This window comes from Larimichthys crocea, chromosome III, assembly GCF_000972845.2.
Source record: "Larimichthys crocea isolate SSNF chromosome III, L_crocea_2.0, whole genome shotgun sequence".
Taxonomy (NCBI): Eukaryota; Metazoa; Chordata; class Actinopteri; family Sciaenidae; genus Larimichthys; species Larimichthys crocea.
This window is the reverse complement of record NC_040013.1, coordinates 2290917-2317036: the sequence shown is the minus strand read 5'-3', so window position 1 is coordinate 2317036 and position 26120 is coordinate 2290917. Positions and strand designations below refer to the sequence as shown.

Below are 26120 nucleotides of genomic sequence, written 5' to 3'. Positions count from 1 at the left end.
TCATAAAATGTGCCGTGATCACGCAGGCTGTGCGGACAAATCAATTTACCCTGATTGAATGTCCACACACACACACACACACACACACACAGAGTAACGCAGCCACGCCCCCACCTGCTATTTCCTGCAGCCGATCTTCGTCCATGTTGGGGTCAAAGTCGCTGCCGAGCACGTCGGTGCTCCACGTTTCGCTGACCGTCTCGGAGATGTCGCGATCATCCGTCAGACCCATCATGTCTCTGATCTCGAACTTGCGAAGTTTGTCATCCAGGTTGTCCTGAGTGGTGGCTGAAGGAGACATCCAGAGTGTGTTAGATCAATGTGTTTCATGGAACTATCGTTTATCTATTGTTTTTATATTATATTCATGCTTCTAACTCGCACACACAAACACACACACATACCCTGTTCATGCTCCAAAAGCTGTAGAGCCTCCACCCCGTTGCTCCCTGATGGTCCGGCTCCGAGTTCAGAAACAGACTCTCCCTCCAGGTCCAGAGATGACACAGAGTTTGAGCGATTGGATGGACCTGAGGGGGAAAAAACGAATAAATAAAAACACACACAAGGTAACAGGGTCAGTGAGTAATCCAGTTACTTTAAGCTCATCGACCAGTTTTGACCTTTAAAAGTGTGTATCAGAGCATAAACGGGAGTTCTACAACCTGAACAAAAACACACTTTCCCAGTTTCTAAAAAGAAAAACAGCAATCTGTTTCGGCTTTACGTGTCACACTGACCCTCCGAGATGCCTTCCAAGTTGTCACTGCAGAGGGAGAAGCGCAGGGTTTTGTCTGGTTTACCGTGCAGCTTAGTATCATCAGCATGGCCGTCCCCCTGGGCCCCATCAGCCATCTGCAGGTTCAAAACCTAGAGAGCAGATGGGAGAGGATGTGAATACATTAAAAAAAAAAAAAAAATTAGCTCATGTTCGGTTGCAAACTTGCTCCGCGGTGAGTCATTCTCGCCAGAGGCATTACCTCACTCAAAGATGGCAAAGAGAGGAGTGAGGAGTTTCTTATCAATTGCGTAACATTGCAAGCACACGCTACAAAATGTACGACGGGCCATGACTCTAAGGGGTCTTCAGTGACAGGGGGGGGAAAAAATATGACATTGAATTTATCACATCATCATCTCTCCTGCAAATGAGCACATTAATTCAAGTCACATTACCTCATTCTCTGACATCATCCCAGGGACAGTCTGAGGACCAGTTCCTAGTGAAATCACCAGCACCTCCTCTGGCATCAGCTCCTGGAGGGATTCTTGGGAGCTGGCCTCTGCCTCCCCCTCCTGGGCTATGTTGGTACGGCTGCGGCTGCGAGCAGCTGCTGGTTGGTCAGTTGGAGGGAATTAGTAGGGAGACAGTGTTATTATCTGAGAGTCACATTAAACAACAGCATATGTTGTTGGTTTTATGTGTGCATGTTTCACCAAACAGCAGAGACTCTCATCTGGGATGTCACACAAACGTGTTGCCTGGATCTGCTTATTAAGTAATGACCATGACATTTCTTTACTTTAACAGATTCACAAAGAAACTGTCAAAATGATCTTTCCAATTATTCCTTTAACACTGGTGTGACATTAAAGATGAGTTTATTTCTCCTGTCTCCGTGTTAGACAGTGGTTAGTAACAATAATAAATAATAAACTCTCTTTTAGCATGACAATCTCAAAATGGTTTGCCCACTTTGCTGTTAAAAACACACATGGAAGCAGATGAAAGCTTTGCTCATGAGACGCCGGATCTGCTATAAAATACATGAAACATGGAGTTCTGTGGGGTGGTAACTAATCCACTGTTTTCATTAGCAATTCATCGGATGATCGTTTGGTTGTTTGGTCTATAAAAAAAGCCTCAAATGTTTTGTTCACAACCCAAACATGTTCAGTTTGCCGTCATAGAGGACTAAAGAAAAAAAAAAAGATATATTTGAGGAGCTGAAATCAGAAAATTTGGACATTTTTTCTTTAGAAAATGACTCAAAACGATGAAAAAGGATTTTATCAGTTGTCAGCAGCTCTAGTGCTGTGCATGTGGGAATACAGACTGACCTTCGTCCAGTGTTTTTTAGGATTAAATTTGCAGCACATGAGATTCATACGACTCTAAAGACATATTTCAGTCCTGTGTTTTTGTGGCTGGAGCATCGAGTCTTTAGCTCCATCCACTGGACACTGCACCCAGTGCTCAACTTCTCCAACCATCTCCAGAGAATTACAGTTTCTTCCTCAATGCAAATGATTAACATGAACAATGCTTCCATAAAAGCATACAGAGAGAGAATTAATCATTTGAAGAAAAGGAGCAAATACAATCACTCAAATCCTCAGAGTCAGTTTTGCCTTTGCTCTCGCAGAGATGAGTGGATGCTACACCGTCACTGTGGTGGAGTAACTGCACTAGTGTCTCATTTACTCTGAGCACAACTCAAACACAGACCAGAAGGAAGAAGGTGGATTATATTTCCTCACTCTACCTGGTAATGAAAAGCCATAATCCGCTGAATGAGGAAGCAAAACAAAAAGGGGGGGAAAAAACTCAGAAAACGAAATGAGTGGAGAAACATTTTTAGCTCTTGATAATGAGCCAAATCACGGTGCAAGGCGAAGCAAGCGTGGTGAGAGAACATGGACAACAGCAGTGCTGGGTGGCGAGGCGGGGAGGTTACTGTGCAGCTGGGATGAGTGTTATCTAACACGCGACTGGGTGAAAATTACAAACACGTCGGTTAAGCTCTCTCCAGCTCTAACACGACCGACAGGCTACCCACCAAACGGGGTTACTAATGGAATGTGAGCAGACAGAGTGGTGGCTGTGGGGTCCCAGGATGTTATAGCTGCTAAGTGTTGTCCTGGTCATTCATTGGCAGCACAGCAGGAAAAGGAGAAGGACAAAGGGCAGGAGAGGAGAGTTGGAAAGAAAGAATACAGAGCAAATCTTAGAATTTTTAAAAATTTCAAGTATCAAGACTGTGTATGTGTGTGTGTGTGTGTAAACGTCATATTTCAGAGAAGCGAGCACAAGTGGTTCATTTCTAATTAAGGGGGTGTTGCTGCAGCGTCATTTGTCTTGAGAATGCTAATGAAGGTAGTCTATGCATCTTTTCCATCCATTCCAATTAAAATGAGTTCATTTATATTTGGTAATTTAATTGGTTGTCATTTCTGTAATTGAGCCTCAATCCAGGCCATGCTAATTATCTTCATAACAAGCTGAGAAGAAGCTCATTAGCTTCTTATAAAACACAGGCCTTTCACTAGCCATCACCACTCAACTCTACTTGTTTATTTTGCTTCTCATTAGACTAAATATTACACTTCTATATTCCAGTTCTCGTTCCAAACTGTGGTGGTATTTAAAAAAAGCAAAATATCCTCTAAATCCTCACATCAGGAAATCACAAGAGGCTGCATCACTCTGTCGGTACTCTAAAAACCAGAGTGGCAGCAGGAGGAGAGAGGCTTAGAGGCCGTGGAGGAAGGTACCTATGGGGAGCCGGTTCTTCTTGTTGGCAGGAGTGGTGGCTGGGGAGAGCTGGGGGGTGTTGGAGGGAGTCAGCTCCAGACTGTTGCTCTTCACAGTTCGATTCTGGGGCACGTTGGCAACCAGGGTCTCCAGAGCCATGTGCTCTTCCTCCCGAAGATGGTCCCCCGCCATGACGCTCCGCACAAAGTCCACCTGTGCAGGAAGTGGAAGAGTTTAAGTCTTCAGATCATCAGGATGAATCAATCACTGGAAGTCAGCGGTTATTCTCAGGATGGGCGTGAGGTGACAAGTTCGCGCTTGCCACAGCCAAAAGGTACTTAAGCTGCCTTAAGTCCCGACATAAACATCATCATGTTTTGATACACACACCGTACACTGGAGCCACACGAAGGTCATGGGATAGGTTAATACATCAGCCTTTCTTCTTGCCACATTTCTGCTGTTTGCAGCTGTATGTCGGCTGCACTGACGAGCTACTTACAGGTTTGTCACACGTTTATTACAGCTTTCACACACTGCAAGTGATTTACTTGCATGGCGACCGAAGGACGGTGCAGCAACAAGATATCTGTTCAACAACACCACAAACTACGCCTGAAAACTAACTGCACAGATTAGCATTGTTAGGCGTCTGTGCTGTACCTGACCTCTGTACTGGATCGTTTTAAGTAGTCCTAGGAGTTTCAGGAGATATGCAAATGTGTGCAGCAAGGTGCTCTAAAAGCTTATCAAATCACCTTGTCTATAGGGAGTACCTGAGATACAAGCGTGGCAGTTTTTAGAATGTGTCGTTCTCAAGGTCAAAAACGTGTGGCAGCACACAATAACTCAAAACTTTAATAGTGGTTGCTAATGTTGCATTCGTTTACATCAGCTTACCAGCACGAGCAGCTGGTTGTGTGTGATATAGACGGCGGTCCGACTGAGGCCTTCCAGGAGGTTCATCGAGGACATGGGTGGAGTTTCGACGGCTCTTCCTCCGATCACCACGTCCAGAAAGGCAGCGACGCAGCTCTGCAGACAGAGACGAGGAAAGGTCAAAGAAGTGAGTAACGGAGTTGATTTTCTCTGGCGTTAGCTGCTTCGTGGTGCTGGCTGATGGGGTGGTTTGCAAACAGCATGCTATTTTTAAGTATTCGAAGTTCCTTTGAGTGTTCAGTCTCAGCGTTTATGGAGTGCACGAGCAACAGGATGCTGACGGCATTTCACTTAACGCCCAGAAGTGTTATTATTAAGAACCTTTAATAAATCACATGGGTGCACAGACCTTATCAAATTTGGACAAACTGCTTTTCCGTCTGGGGTCTGCATCATCGTCAGCCATGGCCAACTGCTGCAAATGCTGCCCCACCTGTAGAAGGAAGAAAGAACACGATATCAGTCTACACTGTTGAATGATTCCCAAATATTTGACGTGTGAACAGAACACGTGCTGTGTCACCGACCTGCATTAGGTTAAAGCGGGCCACTTCGTTGATGGGGGCATCTGAGATGATCCCATACTGCTCTGGGTTAACTATAGCTGGGCAGATGAAGCAGGTCAGCAGCAGGTCCGTACACATGGTGCGCACCTCGCCCACTTCCAGACGCTCCACGCACGACAAAGTCTTGTACATCTGCGACACGATCCAGCGCAGGCTGTGGGGAAAGCAGTAGGTGTTCTGCTTCAGGTAACCGATAAACTTGTTGACCAAAGCGACCAGCTTGGCTTCGTTGGCCTCCACGGCCGCCTGCACCCGTTGTTTGTAGCCCTCGGAGCCCTTCTCTCCGAAGCGCTCCTGCTGGGCCGGAGTGAGGCGCTCCGTCACCTTGGCTGGGTCGGTCTCCAGGTGGTCTTCATCTTCCACCAGCAGCTGCATAATGGGTTCGTGGAGGGTGGCAGTAAGGAAGAGCTTGGCTGAGTACAGGCCCTCAGAGAAGAGCTTGAAAAGGATGCTGAAGGCACAGGTTCCCCGTCGCAGTAGACGGCGAGGGTTGTCGCTCTCCTTCAGCTCAAACTCTATCAGGTATCGTAACACCTGGGAGTTGGCGAGAAAGATTTGCAGCAGATAAAACATCTTGTCTTACTGAGAGGCTATTAAATTGCAAATTAATTACACTAGACACAGGTAGGGGCCGCCGACCTGTAGCAAATAGCTCTCATCCTCCTGCATGATACAGTTGCCGTAGAGTGAGGTGAAGACTGTGTGGATGACCCCCTGGGTGTGCTCCTGGTTCAGCCTCTCTCCTGCCACCAGACACGACGCCACCAGTCTGGGGTTATCCCTCAACCTGGCCAAGAACTCGCCGTAGATGGTCTCCTGGAAGCCCAGAGTCTTGTAGCCGTCGACAAACTGCGTGTCCTCCAGCATTTTGGCATGTTGGCAGCATTCAGCCGGAGAGGCCTCGGCACTGTAGGACAGGAGTTGTTACAAATGCAGCAGGTCTAAAAACCATAACCTGAAAGTAATTATAACCCCATTATACAATATAATAATGTATTACATCTGTGTGATCCATCAGTGAGTGACATTATATGACCTTAGAAGTCATTATAAAAGCTTTACAGTGTGTTATGATTACTGTTATAAAAGCAATGAATATTTATGAATGCTTATAGCTAATAAACCAATAATAAACTGCACAATATAAAACATTATAAGTATGTTTATAATGTTTTATACACATGGGTGTTCCCTATTTTTAAACTTGTAAATATTTGCATCTACCAGTACTTTAATTATTCTTTAATTATTAATTCCTCTCTGTCATTTATTCATAAACATTTTCTGTTGACTGAAGGATACAAAAACAAATCACAGGCACGCAGAACAGGAAACGTTAACTTTCAAAACTCCCCCGAAAACCACAAATTCTAATTTTGACATTTCTGTTTGAAGAGAGAGCTGTTAGCGCTCTGACTCCTCTTCATGCAATATTAGTCCTGAGAATGAAATCCATATTTTCATCTCACATTTGAAAAGAAAGGACATTCCCAAAATGTTTGAACTATTCCTTTTAAAACGATGGCAGGCCTGACCTGGTGAGAATGAGACGATCGAGGTTGATCCTCTGCTGCTTGGCGATCCACGCGGCCCGGTACAACCTCTCGGCCGTCTTCAGCACGTCGCTGTTGAGCCTCTGGATCAGCTGCTTCTCCGACGCCACGTACAGCCGCTCCTGCTTCAGGTGGTGGGCCAGAGTGTGGATGTCTGGCTTCACCATCTTCACCGGCTCACACGGGCAGAGAGCTAAATGACTGGAGGAAGAAAGACGGAATGGAAACGGGTGAATGAGGATTGTGGAAGGGAAACTGAACAAAAGCAAATAACCTTTTTATCAAATGTTAGACCAAAGTTTGGTTGCTGAGTTGAAGAGGAAATGCTCTTTGGTAAATATTAAAGTATGATTCAAGTTACGCCTGGAGTTATTTTAATGTACAAGTATTTACAGGACAGGCCTGGATGAACACAAGCTCATGCATGATGCTCGCGTCACACGAGGGAACTCATTTGCATTCCATGTGCCTCGCACGACAACAGCAAAAGCACGCTTTTTTCACAAGCTTTTTCTGGAGACGCCGCACAGAATATGCAAATCCCCCCCCTCCTTTTTCCAAACATACACAGCCAAGACATACAAACCAAGCTGAGTGCATGAAATCTGAAAGATTTCCTGGTGAATCCTCGGCACAAAAGCCTCTTTGTGGCCGCTTGCTAACATGGCAAACACAGATTTAGCTGTGGGGTTATGGCTCCGGGAGGAGAATGAGACTGGACTGGTGAAAAAGTGCCTCGAGAGTGGGAATGACTACGAGGCGGTGTCGCTGCTCGCAGGCTAACAGACAACCACAACGCTGGAGAAGATATGCCTGACAAATCAAATTGGTTATGCAGATTTAAATACATAATGATAGACTCCACATTGAACTCCCTGAGCAAACTAAGAATAAACAGTGATTACTGATCTCCGATTACTGTGGCTGGTCGGAGAAATAAAAAAAATAAAAGACCCATTTTAGTTCAATACTAATTCAGTGTGTTATTTTACGGTTAGGGGAGAAACAGGTGAGACAATCAGGGTTGCAAAATTCAAAGTTTAGAGCCCAGAGCACACAGAGAAGACATTTGAGCTTGTGGACTGCATAATATTGTTCAATAAAATAATTCTACTTGCAAATAAATCTGTTGAAATGTTTTGTTTTGTTTTTAAATTGTCTTATTTTGCACGTCTGCTGATGACAAAACTAAATGTTTATTTTTATGTTTGGATACAATACAGTTTGTTTAAGTTACCCACAATTCACATAAATTCCCATTAGTTTCTGATTTGGAATATTTCCCGAATTCCCTATCTTAACATCCCATGGAAAGTTTCAGATAAGTTTCTAGAAATTTACTGGAAACTTTCCACCCCTTTGCAACCATAGTGGCAATATACTAAAGCATAGCTGTCGTAACATAAACTGTGTCTTCACAGGAGGAACTATAACTGCTTCCGAGAGTAAATAACAATAAACATCTTTGACCCATATTCAACTGAAAACAAGATATTTAATGTTCAAACTGTCTTTTTTAAATATACTCTGATTGTGACGAATGTGAAGTCTGCAACACGTTCCAAAGAAGTTCCTACAGGAGCAACAAAATACTGAAACACCTGCTGAGACATTCCACAGGTAAACAGGTTCACTGGTGTCAGGTGATACAGTAGTATCATGACAGGGTATAAAAAGTGGAACAAACAAGGAGTGGGGTGAGGTTCTTTGTGAAAACTACAAATAGTCCAACAATTTAAGAACATTTCTCAACGCACAGTTGAAAGAAACGTATATCAGCAACATCTAGAAACTTTGCAGACTTCTCTCGAGTCCAAATTTTAAACTGTTTTTTTGAAATTATGGTTGTGTCCTCCAGGATAAAGTGGAAAAAGGACCATCCAGATAGTCACCATTAGCGCCCAGAGCATCAGCAACATGCACATCTGTGAAGGCACCGTTAATACTCAGTCTTAGGTTTGGTAGCAACATATGCTGCCATCCAGACGACATCTGGCAGCCGATCGATCGGAGCAACACTAGTAGCAACATATGCTGCCATCCAGACGACGTCTTCTTCAGGGGTGACCAGACGTATTCTGCACGTCTTACAACAGTAAAAGAGTGCAGGTACTAGACTGTCCTACCTGTCTCACAGTTAGAGTTGCCACGATACCAAAATGAGTAACCACGATACGGTACCAGACAAAGTATCACGGTTCCGGGTATTATCGCGATACTGCAGCCTTTATTATTATTATTTTTATGAACTGCAATGTATTTGTACAAGTTATAAATACTTATTAATGACTTATAATGCTGTGTGGTGCATGATAAACATAATACTGGTGAAGTAGAAACAAGTTTGAAACAACGAGTTTGTTTTTTTGAGCTAAATTAGTGGAGCCACTGACGACGACGCCGCGGCAGACTCGGCGCTTAGGCCCGGTGCTTCTGCCATGGTGAGAGTGTTGTCTCGTGTTTGTGACTGTAAGCTGTGCGCGATCATATCCCTGGACGTCACCAGTAAAAGGCAAACAGCCAATCATTCAGCAGCTGTGTAGTTGCCGTGTTGGTTTGTTTACATGGAGTAGCATGCAGTGAGAAGCCGGGAGTAATCCACGGTAGGACCGTCCTGTAGAATTTCTAGTGTAGTAGGAACCGTTACGATTCGGCACCGCGGGATATGAAGCAAGAAAGGGAAAGAACTGTCAACACACTTCCAAACCAACAACAATCAGTGTCCTCACAAAGTGTTGTAAAGAGAAAGGTGATGTAACACAGTGATCACAGTGAACCTGTCCCAACTTGGAACGTGTTGCAAGCATCTAATTCTCTGTTTATTAAATGTCTTTAAGCTGTTTACAGTTTAATGTAAAGGATTTGTAAATCTCTCAAACCTTTTGGAATATTGCAAATATTGAAATGTGCAGGTCAGTGGTGGTGACGTGAGCTGGAATTTAACTAAAGATTGTTTTCATCATCAGTGACTACTTGCTTAAAAATGACAGAAATTAACGATAACGTCCATCACCATTTTTCCAAGAGCCAAAAATATTCAGTTCACTGCCAAAGAAAATATTCAGATCTGAGGTGCTGGAAAGAGTCAACGACTGTGGAAGTAGCTCCACAATAATTATCTCTTGATTAACAAATCAATAAATTATCCAGGAGTCTTGTAAATGCGTCACTTGTCCGTTGAGTATGATTTCATCCCATACTTCTGAATCTGCTCTTCCGCCCAGTGTTTACTATTACGGTCACTAATACTGTGTGACTTCAGGAGAGAACAGAAACTCAATCTGAGTACTATTACTTCTTGAAAACTTCCAGCAGACAGGCTGCACTAAAACTTAACCACCTGGTGAAGCTTCCAGTTGTTGATCTGGATCGAGGCTGATGAAAAACGCTTCGTCGTTCTTTGGTTCCTTTTGTTTGAGTTGACGTCAGAAGTGACGGGCCGACATGTACACACACGGAGCGCTTCCACGCACACGCTCGTGTTCTTGAATAAGCACATTCCTCACATACTTGGAAGGAAGTGAAAAAGCAACTAGGCTATGAAGTGGCCAGCGAAGAGGTTCAATTCGTCACAACCTCCCGTGCCCCTAAGCACCGACGCCATCCGCCGCATGGAGCTACCTGGTGAGTCAGTCGTGGAGCGCGCTGAGGAACTCTAAAGCAGAAGAGAAACTGGACAACAGACAGCACATAAGAGACATAATCTGCAACCTTCGGAGTTGTGTGAGAGCGATCGTAGCCACTGAATGCTGTTCACATGAGAAACAAGACGGCCGAGCGCTCAACCGTGACATCCGTGTACGCACCGTAATTATAACAACACGGTGGCAGAGGCAAACGCGGGATTCCAAATGTCCAACCACTTCAGCAACATCACGTATAAAATCTGAGATTATTGAAACGTGAAACACAAAACAAATGTAAGTGAATATCAGCAGAGTAAAAGTGAAAAAAGCCTCTCCACCCACTACACACACACACACACACACACACACACACACACACACACACACCAATGGAACAAAGTGCTTTTTATAGACATTCAAAAGATTTCACTTTCTACAAAAAGGCATTCATGCTTGAGCCAACATCCTCTTCACACTTCCTTTTCAGATAATTTCTTACACTGTTCAGCAACCGAAATACTTCATGTACCTCATGAGTACACGAGGTTTTACCATTCCGGCTTGGTACTGAACCTCAATACTCTTCTGGTACCGACTGGAAAGTTTACGTCAACCGTCAAAGAACTGAGAGCTGACGTCGGCGAGTATTTGGTGAAATTCTGAGGGTCGCTTACAATTTCAGGGTTTTATTTATTTGTGGTTATCAATTAACAACAAAGACTCTCATGGAAGTGAGAAGCCGTCAGCTCTCCAGCAACGTTTTTCTGAAACATGACACATTTTATCCCCCTTGCTCTCAAACTTGCGGCAAACTGAGCTAACATAGTCAGAGTTTGACCCGCATCCTGTAACGCAGCCCAACTAAACTGTATCCTGTTTCCAGGATAACTGAAACACTTGCAACTAGATTCATGAGCCCGACGTGGCGCTTTAGTAGCCCCTGGGCAATCGGCAGTGCTTATTGTTGAGCCCTCATAATATGTGGACAGAAATCCATGTTTCTACAGCAAACACGATATGAAGACCTGCTTATCATATCGAGTTCTGTTGTTGTTATCAGGTTACATGTGTAGTTAATCACAGTGGTGGTGCATGGAAGTTTTCTTCACATGTTCAGTCGCCCGCCCTGTGCTTAAATATCACAGGTATCACAGAACTTAACCAACTTCACCGCGGGCTCTGTCACTTTATCTGCTGCCTCCAGGGCGACTTCCTACAATTAGAAGTGTTTAACAAGGTCAGGTCAGACCTCGTCCAGAGGAGAAGACGTTCAGACGAGCTTTCAGGGCCGAGACACTCAGTCTTAGAGTATTGAGTGAAAAGGAAATTGTGAAAACACTGGATATCCCATGTGCAATACCAGGGCGCAAACACTGTACCCAAAACAAAATGAAGTACACACACTATTAGCTCTGCAGTCATATCAACAGTCATATCAAATTCATCTTATTCTCAGAAACGATATGGAGTTAACATCAGAACAGGAAACTGATGAAGCAGTGACTGTGCCGCACATGAACCGAGCATCAGATAAACACCGCTGGGAAGAAAAGAGACAGGTGGTGGTAACACACACATCGTATGATTAACACTCCCATTGTTATCTTTCAGTATTAAAAAGATGAATTATCATAAATCCAGTGACATGGTAACAAGTGTGTGATCCCGCGGTCGCACTTCATTTCCAAGTAATCTGTCACCACTCCGGAGGAAATATGATTAAGTAATCACGCGTTACTTCTGAAGCCGTAATGTAAAGTCATGATTTGCTGTTTAATAATTCAGGATTCAGCTCACTGTGGCACAATTATCGAGGTCATGACTGCATGTTTGGGTCACAATTAAAAAAACAGGCATTTCATTATTTATCATCTGAGCTTTAACCTCTTCAACACAACGGCTTATTTCATCTGATTCCTGTCCAAAACAACCCAAAATAAACTGAGCATATCCTCACAACTACAAGGGGCTGTGTGTGTAATGTTGGTCTCAGATAGGGCTGCCACGATTAGTCACGATTATGTCAACGAACAAAATCGTCGACAACTAATTTAGTAGTCGATTTGCAACTTTAACGCAACTTCAGGGCGGTGTTGCAATTTTAACCAATCACCGAGATTTTTCCGCAACTTCCACGCAAGTCTGCCCGGGGGATTCAACTCGGCGGGTCAGGGACGGCCGGACAGTACGGGAGGATCCCCTCGTGGGACCTCTCCCCGGCGCATTTGCTCCGCGGCGGCTCTGGGTCGGCATGGAAAGACTCGGGGGTAGAGTTGCACGATACCCACGGTATACACGGTACCCCGCGGTGCCAAACCATAACCGTCGCTACTATACTAGAAATTTTACACGACGGTACTACCGTGGATTACTATACTACCGGTGCCAGTGTCCACTACATAGCGGCCGCCTCTGCTCTCCTCCCGGCTTCTCACTGCATGCTACTCCTTTGTAAACAAACCAACATGGAACCGCAACCGAACTACACAGCTGCTGAATGATTGGCTGTTTGCCTGTTACTGGTGACGTCCAGGGATATGATAGGCTGTTTCCGCACGCTGGGTCCGCCCGTCTGTTAGCTGATTGGCTGTTCGTGTGTTTCTGCCGGCAAGAACGAACTCCGCGAAGACAGCTCCGCTTCGATAGAAACTCGCTTCAGAACAAACAACAAGCTAAAGTTCTGTCTCGCCCAGACACGAGACAACACACTCACCATGGCAGAAGCACCGGGCCCGAGCAGCGAGTCTGCCGTGGCGTCTTCGTCAGTGGCAACACTAATTTTGCTTAAAAAACAAACGTCGTTGTTTCAAACTAACTTGTACAAATACATTGCAGTTTATAAAAATAATAATAATAAAAAAAAAGGCCGCAGTATCGCGATAATACCCGGAACCGCGATACTTTGTCTGGTATAGTATCGTGGTTACTCATTTTAATATCGTGACAACTCTACTCGGGGGCGAAGGTGGCTCACGGCACCGTCTGCGAGCTTTACAGCGCCCGCCAACCCGCCTCTTTCCGGGACAGTCAATTTACGTACAATCCGATTAGTCGACTAATCGAAAAAATAATCGGTGATTAGTCGACTATGAAAATAATCGTTTGTGGCAGCCCACTTGTAAATTTAATTGTAACACTGAAGAAAATTTAAATGTGTGAAAACCACCTTTGAAACATGGAAACACAGGAATGAGTAAAGTGATATCTGACGAGTATTTGTGCTAAAAGTGAGATTTTATGAGCTTATTTTGTCTGTCAGAGAGTTAAAAAATGTAAAAACATTTCATTTAATGGACAGAAAAGCAGCAAACATTGATCAAGTACAGTAATAACAGTGGACACAGGATGCAGAGACATTAACGGTGTTTAAATATTTATAATGTTAATGTCAGTGTGCTGTTATAAGCTTTAATATCACTCACACACACTCTGGTTAAGTTATTTGGCAACAACTTTACACATTCCTGTCTCCGGCTCCATGGGTGGGTGTAGGCAGCGAACACAAACCAAAAGAAAACGTTTTTTAAACGTGTCGGTAACGTTCAGTCGCTGTGCCAGCTGAGATTTCAGCCACAAACACGGACAGGTCCGGAGTTACCGTCCGTTAACCACCGAGCTAACGTCAGGTGAACTCACGGTAACTGACGCCAGGTTAGCTCCACGCTAAGAGGAACCCGACAGGTGCTTACTACACCTGGCACCGGGGGTGTTGTTGTGTTTTTAACCCGGGAGAAAAAGGAAAACCGGGCTAAGCTAAGCTAAGCTAGGCTAGCGTTAACCAAGTTAAACTCGAGCTAAGCTAGTCGAGCTAAGCTAGTTAGCCGCGTTAGCTTAGCTTTGCAAAAACACAAAAATAAAAAGCTCGTAAACGTGAAGCCCGACGTGTCTGCGGGGACTCACCCGGCGTGGTTAGCGTTCGCTGGGTGTTCTGGCTGCCTCCAAACGCGGCTGATGCGGAGGTTTGTCGGGTCAGAGCGGGTGGTTGGTCGCAGGTTAGCCGCCTCTCAGTCACTGATCTGCGGCAGCGCTGTCATTAGCTGTCATCACGAGGAGAGCGGCGCACAGCGCATGCGCAAGGGCTGCTCACAGAGAGGGAGGTTCACACTGAAAGAAAGAAAGAAAGAAAGATAGAAAGATAGAAAGAAAGAAAGAAAGAAAGAAAGGAAGGAAGAAAGAAAGAAAGAAAGAAATATAGATAGAAAGAAAGAATGATAGAAAGAAAGAAACATAGAAAGATAGAAAGAATGATAGAAAGATAGAAAGAAAGAAAGAAAGAAACATAGAAAGATAGAAAGATAGAAAGAATGATAGAAAGAAAGAAAGAAAGAAAGATAGAAAGAAAGATAGAAAGAAAGAAAGAAACATATAAAGAAAGAAAAAAAGAAAGAAACATAGATAGATAGATAGATAGAAAGAAAGAAGGAAAGAAAGAAAGAAAGATAGATAGAAAGATAGATAGAAAGAAAGAAAGAAAGAAAGAAAGTATGAAAGAAACATAGATAGGAAGAAAGAAAGATAGAAAGATAGAAAGAAACATAGAAAGAAAGAAAGAAAGAAACATAGATAGAAAGATAGAAAGAAAGAAAGAAAGAAAGAAACATAGATAGAAAGATAGATAGAAAGAAAGAAAGAAGGAAAGAAAGAAAGAAAGAATGAAAGAAAGAATGAAAGATAGAAAGAAAGATAGATAGAAAGATAGAAAGAAAGAAAGAAAAAAAGAAAGATAGAAAGATAGATAGAAAGAAAGAAGGAAAGAAAGAAAGAAAGAAAGAAAGAAAGAAAGAAAGAAAGAAAGAAAGATAGAAAGAAAGATAGATAGAAAGATAGAAAGAAAGAAAAAAAAGATAGAAAGATAGATAGATGGAAAGAAAGAAAGATAGAAAGAAAGAAAGATAGAAAGAATGAAATATAGATAGAAAGAAAGAAAGAAAGATAGATAGAAAGAAAGAAAGATAGATAGATAGATAGATAGATAGATAGATAGATAGAAAGAAAGAAACATTGATAGATAGATAGATAGATAGATAGATAGATAGATAGATAGATAGATAGATAGATAGATAGATAGATAGATAGATAGAAAGAAAGAAAGATAGAAAAATAGAAAGAAAGATAGATAGAAAGAGATAGATAGATAGATAGATAGATAGATAGATAGATAGATAGATAAATAGTTTTTACGTGTTTTTGGGAGTAAAAGTTGAATAAAAATGTATGCTGGCTTTTAATCTTTTTAATCAGACTTGCATGCATGTACAAATCAGCAGCAGTAAATATTGTGCTAGTGCATGCATGTACAAATCAGCAGCAGTAAATATTGTGCTAGTACCAGTATTGAACCACAAGACGCGAGTAAATATTGTACTTTTAATTAATTAGAGTTCTGTAAAGCTTTTGATGGGATAGTTAGGTTCTACTAGAGATGTGCTGACAACAGTTGTGCAGAGGGGGGGCCAATTTGATTTTTTTAGTCATGGGGCCCAAAATTCCTGGCAGCGCCCCTGACTGTACTATACTTATATATACTACTATTTATCCCAAGCTGGGAAATTACAGTGCAGCAGCAGCATTACACACAGTGACGTTAGACAACATAAGAATAAAAATATAAAGAACAAACTATACAATAAAATATCAAAATAGCAATAATAAATAAAATATATTGTACAAAGTATATACAGCAAATTGGCAGTAATAGATAACAGAAAAAAATCATGTTATTTATGTAAGAGAACAAATTCTGTCTGTTTTAAAAGGAAAATCTAATAGTGATGGGAAGTTTTTTTTTTTTTTTTAGGGAGTCAGATCTTTTCACACCACTAGATGCAACTAAATTCTACACACTGGAACTTTAATTGTGTTTTTTGTCATCATGACTATATCATTGTTTTTTATTTATATCTTTCTGTGTACTTGAGATTTTTGACTCTGAATAAGTGTAAATCTGTCTGGATCCCATGTCACAAAACTCATCTTGTAACACTGGATTCATGTTTTATTTCATTTATAAGACAATAAATTTGATGTATTATTACCTCAAACATGAAAGACATGCAATGCTGCCAACCATTCAGAGCTGATAAACAATGAAATAAATGTTTCTGAGATTAAACAGAGCCGGAGCCGGATCCCTCAGAGAAACACTGAAAAGAACAATAGCTTTCTCTCTGTCTCTGGATTTTACATCTGACAAATCTAATTTGTTATAATACCTCATGATTTGTCTCATGAATTCTTCCTGTTTTATTTTGTCCAGTTCTTATAATTTGACACTGTGTATTTTTGTTTATTGAAAATGTGCAATACGTAATATGTTCTCAAATGTTCCTTGTAAATAAAGCTGACTTAACTGGATTTCAAGATATGGCGACACACACACTGTAACTCTGTTCTCTGCTGCCAAGATGAGATCATTACAGGAAAACGTTCAAGCTGTTAAAGGAGAGTTTCACCTTTTTTTTTAAGTCTCTCTTAGATCAGTCATTAGTTACCCATATAAACACTGAAATCAGCTTTGTGTGTTCACGGCCGTCAACATTTACCTTTAATTTAATTTAATTTAAAATGATTGGAACACATTTTGACTTAGTATCTCGATCTACCCTGGATAAAGGGACTTATTTACTTAGCTGGACATCATCCCTTGACATTACTGTGATATTATAATGTAATACAAAAACACAGGCCAAAGAAAAAACCATCAAATGTTTAATTTTGATAAACTGATTGGAAATGTGTCAAGGGAGACAGCAGAACGCAGAAATATGGGATATTAATACATTAGAAGTGAACAAAGACACATTCTGAGTCAATCAGTGATGTGGTCATGCTGCACACACACTGTCTTAATGAATAATTAACATAAAGCAAGTCATAAACTGTGTGTGTGTTCCAAAAAAAGAGAAAGTAATACATGCATTATTCCACTAGGTGGTGGTCTAACATAGAAGAAAGACACATAAGGAATTATTGTAAAGCGACCTGTTACAGTAACATGACTCAGACATGCTACAGCACACTTATAGTAAAACAGAGAGAGAGAGGGGTGAGGTGGGGGGTCTCCAGGAAACAGTCAGTTTGAAACTCGAACCAGCAAACCAGTACCTGAACTGAAACTATAGAGACAAGGTTTGAAACATATGAAATATGTTCAGAATGAGTTTGCCACATCTCATTAAAAGCTTGAATTAGAAATGTGCTCCAAACCTGTATTAACTGTTAAAAGTATCATACATAATTACAAGAACAACATGTTTTTATGTCATAAACACACTGACTCGCTGTGTAAATATCTTCAAATATATGTATATATACCTAAATACAAAGCTAAATATGAAGTTACTCTGACTTTTTACATAATGTACATGTCCCATGTCTACCTTGTAGAGGAGGAAGGGGTTCATACGTCTTTATTTTTGTACTGTAATACTGTAATACTATACTATAATAAAAACAGGATGCTGTTTTCAGACATGTAACCCTAACACCATCAGTCCTATTGATAGGAACTGTATTCTCATCTGCATGATAAGGAGTGCCATGAAAGAGAAACACAAAGCCACAAGGTTACTCGTTAAATTCCATTTATTATATATTTATATATGGGTTATAAACATCACAAAATAGAAAGTTCAGGAAGGTCTTGCACAAAGATATATAATCAAGTAAAAGAGCAACCTTAGATTAGTCAACAATGGCAACGGAAGCAGGCATGTCATCACATCTGGGTACAGTGCTGCAGCTGTGTTAGGAACATTCTCATTTTATAATTTATATTTTAGTGCAAGTCTTTGCAGCTCTCGGCTCCAAGGGAATATTAGTTTTAATAATAAAATAGGATTTTACAATATAGATGTTAAGGTTGCTCTTTTATTGCATATTGTTTAAGAACATACTGTGGTATTAGTTACAATAAGGTCTCAAGGTCATGATGTTCAAATGATCTAATATTCAATATATATACCTCTTACATTTCTAAGCATCAAATGGTATCTCGTTAACATAATAAATTTAATTATAAGCAATATCAATATTAAAATACCTGAATATAAATAACATGCTTTGAGCAAAATAATTGTTCATTTACAATGGTAGTTCAAACGACCTAAGTCAAGAGCTGTCGAGCCTTTAGAAATAGCTAAACCTATACATTGCTTTGTGTCAAATGCTTTTTTTTTATTTTCGACTGAAGGCCACTTTCAAACAAAGCAATTTATACAAGAATGACATCAAGTCTTATCACAAGATGGAATAAGTTCCAACCCAAAATCTGGAATGAAATGGGGAAACAAATAGGTGGTTTGATTGTACTTCTTCGTCTATCAAACAATAACTAATAGCAATAATAATAATGAAAAAAATATCCACACAACTACAGTATACTTAGGAAATAATACTTAAGTACTAATAAACAGTTGTGATATTACAACCACCGTAACAAGTTAGAATATAAACTTCTGGTATAACGTTTTTGGAGAAATCAATAGTGGATGACTGTTACAATATGAGACCTGGCTGTATCTACTATTATGTGTTGGCGATGAGATGTGTACTTCATAAATATTGTGTGCTTCATATATCGTCTGCAGAAACTGTACAGATCATACATGTTCACATCTTAAACACCTGGATAAGTGGGTTTGTGCCTAGTCTACATGCAGGCTATCAGCTCTTCTGAGTGCAACAGGATCAAAACAAGCCAATAACAACATAGGGCAGCCTTTAAAAGTGTGTGTGTGTGTGTGTGTGTGTGTGTGTGTGTGTGTGTGGAAACAGAGAGAAATAAGAGTAAGAGAGAGACAGACTGGTCACATATATACACATACCAATGTTCAGTTTGCTAAACCACACCATGTATTTACAGTATGTACATTTCGTGTAGCTGACATCATTATCGTTATTTTTATTTATTTTAGTGCTATGCTATATAATATCATCCAGGAGATGAGGCGTGCCCACCCAGTCCAGTGTTCTTGGCTCGGATGCGGCCATGATCATGCACATAAACTGCTTCCCCGTTCTCTTATCTATCGGGTAAATCGTAGTGGGGGTGAATCTTTTGTTGCTCTCCACAAACTCACACAGCTGATTATAGATTTTCGGGTACTCGTGACGAAGGAAGACTCCCCTGGTCCTGAGCTCACGCTGGATATTGACAAAGCACACCTCTCTGGCTTTTCTTCCCTCCTCCCCCTCCTTGTCAATGTCAGGTGTGCCTGGAGGTGGAGTGAGGATGAGAGTTTCCATTTCGCTATCCTTCTTGAGTACCTTTTTGTCAGGGCTCGAAGAGGCCAAGGACACCTTTGCATATTTTCGAACTGTTGGCGCTTGGACCCTCGGTGAAGGTCTGTTAGGCACTAGTTCACCAACAGCTACGGATACATTCAGAAGGAAACATTCATTGGGGTCATACTCATTACCTGCGAGCTGCAGCTCTTTGCAGTATTCACCTAGGTTGTCCTTGAAGCCATCCAGCTCTCTGAGAGACAAGTATGTGGGAGACATGAGGAGGCTCTCGAGCCCAACTTGCAGGAAGTTGTCAGCTGTCTCTGGATTAGCAAAACCCAAGAAGAGAACGCCTCTCCCTCTGGAGAGATACCCAGCTTTAGCAACGCGAGAGAAGGCTTTGTGGATCTCTGAATTCTCTCTGCAGAACTTAAGAGTGTGTCGACACACACTGTTGACACGACCGTACAGACAGGTCTCTTTATGGGTCTCCCAGTCATCCCTGCGACAGTTTCGTGAGCAGTAAAAAGTGTAGCAACTGTGACATGATTTGAAGTACAAGCAGGCGTTGAACATGCTCTCAATCCGTTTGCACTTCTTGTTCGCACACACCATGGTGTCATCTTCGTCTGTGCTGTGGTCTGGAGAACATTCTTCTGCGCTCCTTTGTAAAGCGTCACATCCACTGTCAGGGTCTTTGACGGTGTCAGGGCTGGATTTAGAGGATGGGACCTGAGTGTTCAGACATCCTAAGTTCTCAAGTCCAGAAGATCCTCTGTCTTTGTCACCGTCTTCAGTAATTAGTTGTTTTAGCTGGTCTAAAAGGTCTACACTTGACTTTCTGCAAGTTGGTGGTTTGTAATCGACGACCAAATCAGCTAAGAGTTCGTCCAGTTGCTCTAGACTCTGCTGGAGCGAGAAGTTGTTGTGTTTCCTGTCTTTGCTAATGTCTTCCGTGTTGGATGGCTGCTTCTGATGCATCACTGTTGGAGACGGAGTCTTGTCACCGTCCATCATATCCCAGCTGACTGAGTGCACGTCGCGCCGCTTGTTGTTGCCAGCACTTAAGTCATTGTCTGTTATGGTGATCTCAGGGGTTACAAACCAGTGCCCGCTCTTGCTGTTCCTCCACGGACTGCTTGAGCCCCTCTCTAATGAGGTTTCAGAGAGCGAAAGGGCAGCATAGCGCCTTGGTGAACTTGAGAGGTTCAGTATTACAGGTTGAGATGTAACATCAGCGGACGCTCCATTCCGTGCTTGGTAGAACAGGTTCTCATAGCTCCGTCCGCGAGGCACTGACTGCTCTCTGCTTTGCCGTGGATACAGAATATTGTCCCAAGACTTGGAGTGGTTTTTGACCTCTGCCCCTAGTCTACTTGTCTCCACACAACTGTTAGTAAACCACGGGGGTATGGTGGGGTCTTGGCTTACTCTTGGTGGTGTGTGCTGAGAGGACTGGTTAGAATAACCAGATATACTTGAGCGATACCAGTCATCTGAAAAGGCCTGGGACATCCGAGGGCGTCGACGACCCTCTGTATGATACGGCCTCAGTGGAAAGTACGGCTCCTCAGGAGAGCCGTACGGTTTGGAATAAAACGACCTTGAGCTATTCATGTGGTATGGATTGAACCGGCTGTCCTCTCCATAATAAGACCTAGACAGTGGAGTTTGAGAAAAGTATGATCCTGCTTCACTTGTAGAGTAAGGCCTACTATATACAGAGTGTGCTGGCTCTCTGTTGGAAAGATGGTCTGTGTAATATGACCTGACAGGAAGGGTGTGAACCCATCGAGTCCTTGGATCGTACTGACTGGTCATGGTACTACCGTGGCTGGTTAGACTGGACCGATCATCCTGATAGTATGCTCTAGAATAGGGATGAACTGGATACCGGACAGGGTCCTCCGTGTAGAAAAACTTTGTTGGTATGTTAGGGTTTGAGTAAGCTCTTTGTTCTTGACTTAGATATGGTGCTGTTGGTGACGGCATTCTGTGCATGTCAAGATGCTGGTAAGAGATGGGAGACATGCTGGTGGTATAGTGGTATCCTTGTCTAAAATCTCCACTGTAGCATTCGCTTGGAGTGGGCGTTGGTGAGGAGACAATCTGTCGTGGTACATACAGACCTCTACTGCTGCTGGCCTGGGAGTATCTCTGCCAAAGATGCTCAGTCCGTACGTTGGGAACCTGCCTAGATGTGTGCTGCAGTACAGCAGCATCTGGTTTAATGTCCACACGGCACCTGACATGAGGAGTTATGGCTGGTTTGTCTGCTTTATCCTCCTCGAAACAGTCTGAGACATAGAGGGGAGAATGAGGCTGCAGTTTGTTAGGATGCACATCATTCAAAAAAGCCCTGTTCGAGGAATACGATTCTCGATGTGTTTCAGAAGTCCTTAAGGTATCCGATGCAGCCTGAGGTGCATCCCTCCCCTTCCTGGCTCCTGGAGGCGACACTGAGATGGGCACGGGAGTAAGGGTGGCCTTAATTCTTGGAGCGCTTTTAGATCTTGTTCTCTTTTTAGAATCTGACCATGTAAGATGGCTGGTTTTGTCCTGGGCGGTGTGCTGCTGGAACTGCCTGGTGTTGAACAGATCGGGAGATGAAAAGCGAAGGTGCCCCGGTTGATCGAGTCCATTCCACATTAGATCTTTGTTTAGTGTCTGATGCTCAGCCCTCTTGTATGGATACTCCATTGAGGAAGAGATAGACTGCGGGTCATCCAGTGACTCGATGAAGTCAAAGCTACGGCAGTGTCTCTTGTTGATGATCTCTGGTTTGTCGATCATTTTCAAGTCACATTGCCGGGAGGAGTGGAGAGAAATGGAGGGGTCGGTAAGGGGATTCAGAGTAAAGTCCTGATATAGAGTCGATGCCAGTATATCAGGGGGATGCGTTCGTGTCATCTTAAAGGAACTTCACTGCTCTCCATTCAGTGTGATTCAAGATCACACAGCCTGCGGACAGAAAGAGATAAATGAATACACTTTTAAACAATTCAAATGTGTGTGAGGTTCTGGTACGAAGAGTTAAAGTAATGTCAGTCGGATCAGTTCATACTTGATGTGAACTAAATCTCTAAACACGTTTTAAAAATCATTTTTAATACTTTAAAGCGTCTATAAAGCTGAGTCAGATGTAAGCAACGACCCGATCACATGACACAGATACCTGTAGTGATGACTGTGTGGAAATTTAACAAAAGGTAGTTAACCAAGTTAATTTTACACCAACAGCCACAACATCATTTTTCATTTTAATTAGTCTGGAGACACTTTAAGATAAAATTAGCTCTTCATGTGCTCTTTCGCTGCCAAGTAGAAGATTTTTTTTATTATAGGGAAATGCAAAACAAAACTCACATGACATTATGCCAGATTTATTTTTAATTTGACTTAAAAACATAAAAATATTTGAGACAATGATATGAAAGATATTTAAACTCCTTCTGATTAAATATAATCCAAGACAGGAGACAAATTTAAAGTGATTTTATTGCATTAGTGCAATATGTCTTATTATTTTTTATCAAATCCTGTAACCTCTGTTAGACGGCTCGCAATTAACATAAATTATAAACGGTTAACTTGAGTTTTTATACTTGTTTCAAAAAATGTTTCCTACTGTTTGAATTATTCACCTCTTATGAATAAATAATATACAGACAACTGCTGTTAATCTCAGCTTAGAGAACATTCAAAGTGTTTTAGTAAGTAAATATCATTACGGACGAAAACCATTCCAACAATGGATTTGTGTCACACACACATGGTCTTTCTTGTTGGCACCCACCCACGATCTAACCCTGAGTTACCATCTGTTCATCATGAAGAGAGAGAGGACTGACCAGCCATCTCCCCCCGTCATGTCTCCACAACACACCTAAATATCACGTCTGTTCACACACGACCGACCTCGACAGACAAACCAACACTGTTATTCGCTGTTTTCGCTCGGCCTCCTTGCATTGAAGATGCCGCAAGCTACAGTTGCATGCAAGGATTATTTATTTGATTTAAAAAGACATGTAGAAATCTGAATTTGCAGATAAATACTAGACCACTTTGGCAAAATGATTAATTTCATATACAATATCAGCTTTCCTTGTTATTTTGTTACGTGTGTGAGTGTTTCAGTCTGCTGTTCTTAAAAATACAGATTACATGCTGTACTATTACTGGCTGTTCCATCGCCGCTGGGGTTACAATCACTTACGTCAAATCTGTGTCATTTACTACTAAACAGAAATAAAGTCACTTAAATCCACCTTGCTTTCACTCTTCCTCTTCTTCTGGGTTTAAATGGACGAGGTGAGTTGTCAACAGAGCTGGAAGGGACCTTGACGAGACTTCTTTTTTATTACACAGACTAAAAATAGGTCTAATAAGGTGGGCAGGTGAACGTTCGGTGAGTAATTCTCCACCACAATCTATCTGTCTTAAACAGCTTTAGTACACTAACGGATACGAACAATAGCTCCCACTATTGTTGTATGAATGGCTTTGCAAGGATACTGTAAAAATAGCCCTGCACTGCTACTATACAAATCCCATTGGGAATGTTACAGGATATGAACGCCTCAGGAGATTAATCAAATATTAGAATTTATCATGTAGGTCCTGCGGTAGGTCACCACTGACACACTTTATTTCTGCAGGAAAGTGTCGATATGTTTCTGTCACACAGATTCAGGACTGAAGATTAAAGATACTTGTTCACATCGAGGACAGAAGATGCTCGAACTAAATGCATTCCTTCCTCTACTCATCCTCGAGGTTCTTCAATAGGGGGTGTGTGTGTGTGTGTGTGTGTGTGTGTGTGTGTGTGAGTGGGGGGGTGACTACGCTTTCTAGCACAAGTATAAAACCACATGCCACATACTGTCTCCATGGCTACAGCACACAGCAAAGAAACCATGAAACACTCCTGGAGTTGCACAGTGAGGGCACAATCTCAGCCTGAAAACATGGACTCGTGATTGAAATGAATTGCTTTAACGCTCCTCTGTGTGGGCTCCATCCATCTGTGACACTACAAGTGCGACTTTATGTTGACCTTATCGCAGGACGCAGCGATGATCTTCATTCCCTCTGCTTCGTTTTTATTGCACATTGCTCACATTCATCTGATTGCTCGATTTGTGAGTGGAAACACAAACTTGTACTCGAGGTTTTGCAGACAATAACAAATGTGATGCAGATCCGCCTGATCTCCTCCTCCCCGCGGGGGCCATACCGAGGCGCATTCAAGCCTCGAAGCGTTACCAAATTCTTGCTCCATCGCACTCCAGCACCTCTTTTATTTTGGTGCTGCGGCACGGACGGCCCTCCATCCTTTGTGGCTGACCTAACGCCTTTGAGGAGCCCGGAATGACATCATTTATCGGGGTGGGGGGAAAGAAAAGAAGCAGCGGGTTCAAGCCAGGACAAAAAAGGGGGAGGATGAGTTCGGCTAAGTTTGGAAATGTTAAGGTTTGAATGGAAAGGAGGAGGGGGGGGGACCTTCTTACCGTGTCGCCGGTGAGTGGATCGGATGCGGTGGACGCGGTGTTCTCCGTGAGGTGCAGCTTCATCCATAGCGCACCTGCACCGTGAGCCTCCCGGAGCAGAGCACGTCCTTCATGGCTGCCTTACATGTTGTCCATTCCACCCAGCGATGCTCTCACACTCGCTTATGCCTTTCTCTGTGAGTGTGTGTGTGTGTGTGTGTGTTTGTGTGTGTGTGATGGAGGGGAAGGAGGAGGTGTGTCTGAGTCCTGCGCTTGTGCGCGTGCCTCTGGAGGCGTGGTTGTGCGTGTTTTTATGGGGAGGAGGGAGGAGGAGGAGGAGGAGGGAGGATGGAGCTGGAGGAGGCTGTTCAGTCTCGGAGCAGCAATGCGGTCTCATCTCATCTCTGAATATGGAGCCCTGAGGACTGCAACTGCATGGGCATTTCCGGAGGAGCTGCAGGTTGCAGTGTGTGAGCTGCTGTAATCAGCTCCTCTCATCACGAGGACAAAGATATTCAGACGTTTACATGTTTAGAAAAGTTTGCAGCCTGTAGAATCTGAGGCCTCTGCTGCACTGAACTGGTCACATCTGGTCTTCCACCTGCACTGTTGGACATGCATAAGACCCCAGTGATGAGGAAAAGCAGTCCTGTGCCAACATAATGTCATTTTTAGTAAAGTAGACGTGTGACGTGAGGCTGCACGGGCTGGTTTCATTAATGTTCCACTTGTTTCCCAGTGTATGAAATGTCAGAGAATTGTGAAAGATGTCAGAGCGGCTCAAAGTGACGTCCTCAAACACCCCAAAACCCCAAAACATTCACACATCTGTCATGTATGACAAAGAGAAACATCAAATCGACACATTTTAGAAGCATGAACAAGCAAACATTCAGCATTTTGCTTGAAAAAATCATTTATTAGATGATTCAGCTCTGGTGTGATGTGTTGAGCTGATCTTGACCTGCAGGCTCCTCATGCACATTCAGATTGGCACCTCTTAAAAATGCTCCTGCACCTTCCTCCATACGACATGATGTTGCTTGCACGTCGTATTTGTTGTTTGCATTGTTTTGCACACACACACACACACACACACACATCTGCCTCCAACGTCTCACCTCACCTCAGCCTTCTGCATTGTCTGAATTGATGATGGGGACAGCTGGCTGTGAGCCCCGGCCCTGGAGCATGTGACTGCCTCTGGAAAAAAGTGCTTACTGAAGCACTCTCACAGCAGATAG

General features: G+C 42.6%; 2 protein-coding genes across 9 annotated transcripts in view; both read right to left on the bottom strand.

Annotated features, from left to right (window-relative positions):
* Nucleotides 1-14257, bottom strand: part of gapvd1 (GTPase activating protein and VPS9 domains 1) — a 30154-nt gene extending 15897 nt beyond the window's left edge. Inside the window, exons 1-12 of one of the 8 annotated variants that reach the window (XM_019276584.2) lie at nt 14060-14257; nt 6516-6734; nt 5620-5887; nt 4942-5514; nt 4764-4847; nt 4376-4510; nt 3496-3688; nt 2781-2861; nt 1177-1334; nt 741-870; nt 405-530; nt 115-288 (exon numbers count right to left, since the gene is read on the bottom strand). In XM_019276584.2, the coding sequence (XP_019132129.1) occupies nt 115-288; nt 405-530; nt 741-870; nt 1177-1334; nt 2781-2861; nt 3496-3688; nt 4376-4510; nt 4764-4847; nt 4942-5514; nt 5620-5887; nt 6516-6700 (2107 nt within the window). In that variant the 5' untranslated portion in view covers nt 6701-6734; nt 14060-14257. Of the gene's footprint in view, nt 1-114; nt 289-404; nt 531-740; nt 871-1176; nt 1344-2780; nt 2862-3495; nt 3689-4375; nt 4511-4763; nt 4848-4941; nt 5515-5619; nt 5888-6515; nt 6735-14059 lie in introns of all 8 variants that reach the window. The other 7 variants (XM_019276571.2, XM_019276577.2, XM_019276592.2 and 4 more) reach the window with 7 other exon arrangements.
* A 3486-nt stretch (nt 14258-17743) lies between these two features.
* unm_hu7912 (un-named hu7912) lies at nt 17744-25320 on the bottom strand. Its single transcript, XM_019276618.2, has 2 exons — nt 24898-25320; nt 17744-22345 (listed from the first exon to the last, which is right to left on the bottom strand). The coding sequence occupies exon 2, from the start codon at nt 22292-22294 to the stop codon at nt 19082-19084; it is 3213 nt and encodes a 1070-aa protein (XP_019132163.2). The 5' UTR covers nt 22295-22345; nt 24898-25320; the 3' UTR covers nt 17744-19081.
* Nucleotides 25321-26120: the final 800 nt, after the last annotated feature.